Genomic DNA, 8,791 nt, shown 5'->3' on the forward strand with positions numbered 1-8,791 from the left:
CATTACAGTTGTCCCATTTCCCCCTTCATTTCCCTCCCCCTGCACACCCCTTCCCCCACATTCCACCCTTTTAGCTCATGTCCACATGTCACAAGTTTATGTCCATGTGTCACAAGTTCTTTAGTTTCTATATTTCCCATACTGTTCTCGCTCTCCCTCTATTTTCTACCTACCATCTGTGCTACTTATTCTCTGCACCTTCTCCCACCTTCTCCTCCTCCCACTCCCCTGTTGCTGACACTGTAATCCATGTGATTACATTTCTATGGTTCTGCTCCTGATCTAGCTGTCCTCTTAGTTTGCTTTTGTTTTAGGTGTGGTTCTTAATAACTGTGAGTTTGCTGTCCTTTCACTGTCCATATTTTTTTATCTTCTTATTTCTTAGGTAAGTCCCTTTAACATTTCATATAATAAGGTCTTGGTGATGATGAACTCCTTGAATTTGCTCTTATCTGAGAAGCACTTTATCTGTCCTTCCATTCTAAATGAAAACTTTGCTGGGTAGAGCAATCTTGGTTGTAGACCTTTGGTTTTCATGACTTGGAATACCTCTTTCCAGCCCCTTCTTGCCTGTAAGGTCTCTTTTGAGAAATCAGCTGACAGTCTGATGGGAACTCCTTTGTAGGTGACTGTCCCCTTAGCTCTTGCTCCTTCTAGGATTCTCTCCTTCATTTTAATCTTGGCTAATGTAATGATGATGTGCCTTGGTGTGTTCCTTCTTGGGTCCAACTTCTTTGGGACTCTCTGAGCTTCCTGGATTTCTTGGAAGTCTATTTCCTTTGCCAGCTTGGGGAAATTCTCCTGTATTATTTGTTCAAATAAGTTTTCCACTGGTGGCTGTGCCTTTCCCCCTCTGGTACCCCTATAATTCGGATGTTGGAGTGTTTAAAGATGTCCTGGAGGTTCCTAAGCTTCTCCTCATTTTTCTGAATTCTTATTTCTTCATTCTTTTCTGTTTGATCATTTTTTTCTTCCTTCTGGTCCACTCCCTTGATTTGAGTCCCAATTTTCTTTCCATTACTATTGGTTTCCCTTTGTATTACCATTCATTTCAATTAGTTTAGCTTCCATATGTTTCTCTAATTTGTGACTAAAATCAACCAGTTCTGTAAGGATCCTGATAACCAGTGTTTTGAACTGTGCATCTGAAAGACTGGCTATTTCTTCATCGCTTAGATCTATCGGTTCTGTGGCTTTGAGTTGTCCTAGAGCCATTTTTGGTCTATTCTTGCTGTTAAGTAATTGGAGCGAAGCCTTAGTTGTTTACCAGGACGGGGCGACCCAGGTCGCTGGTTTGTGAGGCTGTGTGTGGGGGCGTGGTCAGAGAGGGAGCAATGGCGGTCCTCTCTCCTAGCCCAGCCCGTCCAGTCACACCACACGCCTCGGGCTTGTTTATCCGATCGGAATTGTGCGAGGCTGCTGCCCCGCGCAGGCTTCCCTTCTCACTGGTTTCTCCGCACGTAAATGCGCGACCTCCGACCCGCTGCGCCTCTTCCCTGTGGGCTCCCGTAGCTAGCTCGCTGGCGATGAGCGCCTTCAGCTGCTTGCGCGAGCACCGCGCACCACCCGGGAATTTTTTCTTGCTAACCTGCTCTGCTGCTGGCTTCACTTCTCGTACCAGTCCAGCTGAGTATCTAGTTGTCCTTTGGACTCCGTATTGTCGATTTTCCGTGTGGCTTGGTTGTGACTGCTGTTAAAAATAGTTGTTCTTAGATTTGGTTGTGCACAGAGGCAAGGTGGTTCCTCCACCTACGTCTACATCTTGCCAGAGACAATTTTTTAAAACTTTTTCATTGATTATGCCATTACATTTGTTCTATTCCCCCCCTCCACCCTGTATGCCCCTCCCCCACCATTTCCCCCTTTAGTTCATGAACACGTGTCTCAAATTCTTTAGATTCTGTATTTCCCCTACTATTCTTACCCTCCCCCTATCTATTTTCTATCTACTGTCTATGCTACTTATTTTCTGTACCTTCTCCCCCCTTCTCCTTCTCTCACTCCCCTGTTGCTAATCCTCCACGTGATCTTCATTTCTATGATTCACTCTTGATCCAGCTGTCCTCTTAATTTGCTTTTGTTTTAGGTGTGGTTTGATAACTGTGAGTTTGTTGTCCTTTCACTGTTCAACTTTTTTTATCTTCTTTTTCTTAGGTAAATACCTTTAACATTTCATATAATAAGGGCTTGGTGATGATGAACTCCTTGAATTGGCTCTTATCTGAGAAGCACTTTATCTGTCCTTCCATTTTAATGAAAATTTTGCTGGATAAAGCAATCATGGTTGTAGGTCTTTGTTTTTCATAAGTTGGCATACCTCTTTCCAGCCACTTCTTGCCTGTAAGGTCTCTTTTGAGAAATTAGCTGACAGTCTGATGGGAACTTCTTTGTAGGTGACTGTCCCCTTATCTCTTGCTGCTTCTAAAATTCTCTCCTTCATTTTAATCTTGGCTGATGTAATGATGATATGCCTCGGTGTGTTTCTTCTTGGGTCCAACTTCTTTGTGACTCTCTGAGCTTCCTGGATTTCCTGGAAGTCTGTTTCCTCTGCCAGAATGGGGAAGTTCTCTTTTATTATTTGTTCAAATAAGGTTTCCACTTGTGACTCTTCCCCTTCTGGTACCCCTATAATTCGAATGTTGGAACGTTTAAAGATGTCCTGGAGGTTCCTAAGGCTCTCCTCATTTTTTTGAATTCTTGTTTCTTCATTCTTTTCTGTTTGGCCATTATTTGCTTTCTTCTGGTCCACTCCATTGATTTGAGTCCCAGACTCCTTTCCATTACTATTGGTATCCTTTGCAGAGACATTTTCACAAAGTGTTCAGTTTACACTAGGCAAAACTTTCATCTGGACACACAAGGGTGCTACAGATAACACACATTAAGGACCCCTGTTTGTTTAAGGAGACCAGCAAGGTTTTGGAAATTACAAGCTATGTGTGCTCCTTGCTTTTTAAAAAAAAATTTATTTAGTTATTTTTTAAGTACAGTTTTTTTGTCTATTTCTCCCATCCCAGCCTCCCCCGCCCCTTGCTCCCCACCTCCCTCCCATTTCCACCCCCCCCTTAGTTCTCATCCCTGTGTCCTTCCTATTTGTTCCTCCAAATCCCTCCCCCTTTTCCCCCTTAACTTCCCTTCCCTCTCCCCTCTGGTCACTGTCCCCTTGTTCTCTATTTCAATGTCTTTTTTTTTCCTGCTTGCTTGTTTGTTTTGTTGTTTAGCTTCCTGTTAAAGGTGAGATCATATGGTATTTGTCTTTCAGCACCTGGCCTATTTCACTCAGCATAATGCTTTCCAGTTCCATCCATGTTGTTGCAAGGGTAGTAGCTCCTTCTTTCTCTCTGCTGCATAGAATTCCATTGTGTCTATGTACCACAATGTTTTGATCCATTCATTTACTGATGGGCACCTAGGTTGCTTCCAACTCTTGGCTATTGTAAATTGTGCTGTTTGAACATTGTGGTGCATAGGTTCTTTTGGATTGGTGCTTTAGGGTTCTTAGGATATAATCCTAGCAGTGGAATTGCTGGGTCAAAAGGCAGGTCGGTTTTTATTTTTCTGAGAAAATTTCATAGTGTTTTCCATAATGGTTGTACCAGTGTGCAATCCCACCAACAGTGAACTAAGGACCCCTTTTCCTCACAACCTCTCCAACATTTGTTGTTTGTTGCTTTGTTTATGATAGCCATCCTGACTGCTCCTTGCTTTTGAAGTGGAGACTAATAGGTCTACCTACGAGGTTGTTCTGAGGGATACACATGGTAAAATTATGCATTACTTTGTATTCTTCAGTTGAGGGTGCTGACTCAGATACAGTCTCTGGTGTACAGTAAGTGCTTAATAGATGTACAAGACATATTATCTCCACAGTGCTTTGCTCTTAATTGTACTTAAAAGGGTGTAACCAGAATGAAAGGAAAGGCCATTAAGAGCCACATCAGGCACCTTCAAGGGCATAAACAAACATTTCTTCTTCCTTAGGGAGTAGGGATCCTGAGGGAGGCCCTGTATCTAGGTCACTGTGGTCCCTAATCCAGAATAACACTGCCTGGACTTTATAAAGGTACTCTCCCATCCCTGGAAGCTGGACTTGAGGCTCAGGACAAAGGAGGTCAGAGACCATGTTCTTCAGCTCAACAGGAAAACCAAGACAAACTAAAGGCTTTGCATTTTAAAGCAGAAAGGCAGAAGCAGAGCACTCTGAGCTCTGAGTTGTCCCCTTCTTGTCACCAGGGCCATCTGAGTCTCCATGAGAGAGATGGGTGGGAGCCAGCAGAGTCCAGCACTGTGAATGCAGGCAGAAGGAGGGTGAGTGCCTGCCTGACCTGGTCTGTGCTCTAGCAGAGTGGTTAGGGTACGAAGCTCAAACCCCAGAGCCAGACAGCCTGAGTTCCCCTTCTGCTGCCAATTAGAAGGACTGGGACTTGTGCCCAGTGTCCTCACCTGTTCAATGGGTTTAAACAAAATGCCCCAGAGCACTTAGAACAGTGCCATTAGCATAGTTAGTGCTCGGCAAATGTTTCTTTTTTTCTTAGGTTTCGTTAAGAACTTTACCTTATTACTCCAGTACTATTTCACATAATATTTCCACAGCCATTCCTGCTAAAGACTCAGGGCAACACAGCCTCATCTTCCTGTTTTGACCAGCACTGACCAAAGGTGGAATCTAGGGCAACTGGCTTCTGTTTCCAGACAGCACTGCAGAGAAGGACCCAGGTCACACAAAACTTGGCCCCGCACTGTAGAGGACAGGCAGTACCAGAAGAGGGTCACTGCAAGGTTGCAGGGTCATCCCAGCTGAGCTTTGTGGACTGTCTCCTCAGTTGGAAGAGCCCTTACTCTGGAGGCAAATTTCACCCACCAATAGTTACTAGGATGCTTGAAGCCATGTGGGGACCATAAAAACAGAGATGAAGGAACAAGGAGATGCCATCTCAACTCTAAGTTCCACAGCTCCCTGTTCAAACACCAGTCTCAGGAGTGGGTTGTTTTTCTCTCTCTGTGTGAGCAACTCTTCTTTTTTTCTCCCAGACAGTTTAGGAGGAGGATGGCTGTAGATAACACCTCCTCTGTGACAGAGTTTATCCTCGCAGGCTTAACAGACAAGCCAGGACTCCAGCTCCCTTTCTTCTTTCTGTTTCTAGGCTTCTTTGTGGTCATTATAGTGGGGAACCTGGGCTTGATAACACTGATTGGGCTGAACTCTCACCTTCATATTCCCATGTACCTTTTCCTCTTCAACTTGTCCTTCATTGACTTCAGTTACTCCTCTGCCATCATCCCCAAAATGCTGATGAGTTTTGTCTCAAAGAAGAACATCATCTCCTACACAGGGTGTATGACTCAGGTCTTTTTCTTCTCTTTCTTTGTCATTTCTGAATGCTTCATCCTGTCAGCAATGGCATATGACCGCTATGTGGCCATCTGTAAACCACTGTTGTACATGGTCACCATGTCTCCTCAGGTGTGTTTATTTCTTTTGCTGGGTGTGTATGGGATGGGGGTTTTGGGGGCTATAGCACATACAGGTAATATGCTGTTTCTGATCTTTTGTGCAGAAAACCTTGTCAATCATTACATGTGTGACATCCTTCCCCTCCTTGAGCTCTCCTGCAATAGCTCTTACATGAATACTCTGGTGCTCTTTACTCTTGTGGCCATTGACATTGGGGTGCCCATTGTGACCATTTTTCTGTCTTATGGGTTCATTCTTTCCAGCATTTTCCACATTAGTTCTACTGAGGGTAGATCCAAAGCCTTTAGTACCTGCAGTTCTCATATAATGGCAGTTTGTCTTTTCTTTGGTTCAGGAGCTTTTGCATACCTTAAACCACCTTCTATTATACCCCTTGACCAAGGCAAAGTCTGTACTGTGTTCTATACCATTGTGGTTCCCATGTTGAACCCACTAATCTACAGCCTGAGGAATAAGGATGTCAAATTAGCCATGAAGAAAACCTTGGGCAGAATAACTTTTTCTTGAAATAAACTGGAAATTGAAAAAAGAGATGAGAATTTTTTAAAAAGATTTTATTTATTTGTCTGTAGAGGGGAAAGGAAGGGGAGAGGGAGAGAAACATCAATGTATGGTTGCCTTCGTGCATTCCCTGCTGGGAACTGGCCTGCAGGGAACCGGCCTGCAACCCGGTATGTGCCCTGACTGGGAATCGAACCGCGGTTGTCTGGTTTGCAGGCCCGCGCTCAATCCACTGAGCTACACCAGCCAGGAGAGATGAGAATTTTTTAATTAGGGTGTCGTTATTATTTTATCATCATCATCATTAAGGAATTCAAACTTCATGCTTTTGTATTCTATATTTAAAGCAAATTTCAACTTCCAAATTAATTTATTCCCTCTCACCATCAGTCCAACTCTCTCTTCTTTATTTTATGAAAACAGTCTTTGCAATCGTACAGTATGCAGTATTTAATGGGGCTTCAGAATCATTTCATCTAGTCCAAACATATTAAAAAACTACCCAGTGGCAGAGCTGGGACTGAAATTCCAGCTTGAATCTCAATTCATTTTGTTTTCCTTTAGGCCATGTTTTCTTGCATCATCTCTTTCTTGGAAGATGTTATTTCACATGTTAGTTGACCTAGTACATCTAAATAAAAAATGGATTGACAGTAATTTCATGCTACTTGCACAACCCAACATTAATACATCACATTTTGCAAGAAAATAGGAGGTGAAAATTTTTGTTGAGTAGGTCTTGGCAAAATGACAAGATCAGTGTCTGATGAGTTTTTACTGTGTGAATGGGTAGTGTGTTAGGTTTCCCAGAAGGCAAGTGTGGTGACCACTGACTTGGTGAGTGGAGCACTGGGGACCTGGGTTAATGAATTAGGACTTCCAGGGAGAGAAATGGCATTTTATAGGGTAGAAAGATGCTGAGTGGACGCGTCATATTATTTCAAGGCTGAGACAGAATATGGAGTCTCATTTCAAGGGTTATCTTGGTTGTGGTCCAAAGTCATTGCGAGCTGTGCTATTTGATCTGGTAGTCACTGGTCATGTAGGGTACTGAGCAACTGAAATTTGGACATCCAAATGGAGACATACTGTAAGTAGGCAAAGTAAGTGTGATATACACACCCAATATTTGAAGAATATGAAAAACAATCTCATGGATACTTCTTTTTACTTGATTACATGTTGAAATGATAACATTTTGAATATATTGTGTTAAATAAAACATGTGATTAAAATGAATGAATGTTTATTTTTATAGTATCTACTAGAAAGTTTAGAATTTATATTCGGCTTGCATTATATTTCCATTGGATGACACTGGTCTAGAGGATGTAAGAGAATACTAGCTGGCCCTAAGTCCACGTTCACCTCCCGGGCAGCACCAAGCTGCTGCTTATTAGGAGAGGCAATTGCTATAGAATTTTTAGGCATTGCAGATAGCCTCCATATTCTAATAATAGAGGCATATGGGTAAGAAATGGTGATCTCAGGATAAGTTCATAAAACCACCATAGTATGAAATGAAAAATAGAGCTTTATATTAAAAATCAAAAGAACAATTTTTGTCTAAACTCACTATTATTGGTAAAATTTCTTTGAGAAGCAACGACAAATGAAGTGCTGGGGAAATTATTTTGACTTACTGGTCTGTTCTTTTGGAAAGTCCATTTCATTAGGATGTAGGGGAAATTTGACTAACTGTTGAGTTCTGGGTTTTGATTCTGTTCAGTGCTGCCAAAAAGAAAAGAATAAGCTTATAAAGGGGGAATTGAGATGAGATGAAATACAGGGACCAGCAGAAGTAGTGCCATTGAGTGTGGTTGGTAGGGGACGTGACTGTCTCACATGAGATGGACAGCAATGTTCACATTTTGTCATAGGGTGTGGTGGAGTGTGATATTATTATGCTACAGAATTACGTGCTTATTATTTTGTAATAAAAGTATTTACGTTATAAAAGAGGTATTTTTTTGTGCCAGACCCTTTGGATGCCTGAATTTAGGGAACCTTGAATTTAGGAGTTGTGGTTGGTGTATTGAATATGCTGTTCAATGTAGGTCATGAAAGAATACCCAGAACTCCTTTTGAAAATTTTGTGTCCTGACTTTTATACAGCAAAGTGCACAAATCTTAAGTGTTGAGCTCATTTAACTTTTGCACATGAATATATAACCACAGCCTAGATCAAGATGTACAACACTTCCATCTACTTTAGAAAGTTTCCTCTTGCATCTTTCCAATAAATACAACCTGCCCTCCACCCCATCCCCCAAGCCATCCACTTTCTGACTTTTATCATTGTAGAGTGTTGTCTGTACTTGAACGTCATATAAACAGGTACTGGATTGTTTCTGGATTGTTTTCTGGATTGTTTCTGGATTGTTTTCTTCATCATAAAGCCTGTCATGCACATCTATATTGCTGTATATATGGGTAGATTGTTATAGTGCTGTGTAGTATTCCATCATGTGAATATATAATTATGTAGCCTGTTAATAAAGTTAGATAGTTTCCAGCTTTTGCCTATTATTGATAAAGCCTTTAGAAACATTTTCCATTGTATTTTGATTGGATAATCAAACATTTCTTCTGTATTATACTTATATGTGGATCTGCTGGATAATATAGTGGGCTTATGTGTTTAGCTTTTATAAACATCACTGCTAAACTGTTTTCTAATGTTTGATTTAATTTGCATTGCTATCAACAATGTTTGAGCATTCTGATTATTTTATATACTTGTTAATCCTTGGTATTTTAATTGTACTCCTATTTTATCCCATATGCAAAAATGTATTTTTATTCTGGTATGGC

At 41.5% G+C, this 8,791-nt stretch overlaps 1 protein-coding gene across 1 annotated transcript; it reads left to right on the plus strand.

Annotated features, from left to right (window-relative positions):
• The first annotated feature begins 5,047 nt into the window (after positions 1–5,047).
• On the plus strand, positions 5,048–5,983 carry LOC119053521 (olfactory receptor 8B12-like). The gene has a single exon (XM_037151134.2). The coding sequence runs from the start codon at positions 5,048–5,050 to the stop codon at positions 5,981–5,983; it is 936 nt and encodes a 311-aa protein (XP_037007029.1).
• Positions 5,984–8,791: the final 2,808 nt, after the last annotated feature.

The sequence above is a fragment of the Artibeus jamaicensis genome, unplaced genomic scaffold (assembly GCF_021234435.1).
Source record: "Artibeus jamaicensis isolate MK-2021 breed Jamaican fruit bat unplaced genomic scaffold, CSHL_Jam_final scaffold_660, whole genome shotgun sequence".
Classification (NCBI taxonomy): Eukaryota; Metazoa; Chordata; class Mammalia; order Chiroptera; family Phyllostomidae; genus Artibeus; species Artibeus jamaicensis.

Coding starts and splice junctions, on each gene's coding strand:
- LOC119053521 (XM_037151134.2), top strand. CDS start 5,048: ATGGCTGTAGATAACACCTCCTCTGTGACAGAGTTTATCCTCGCAGGC.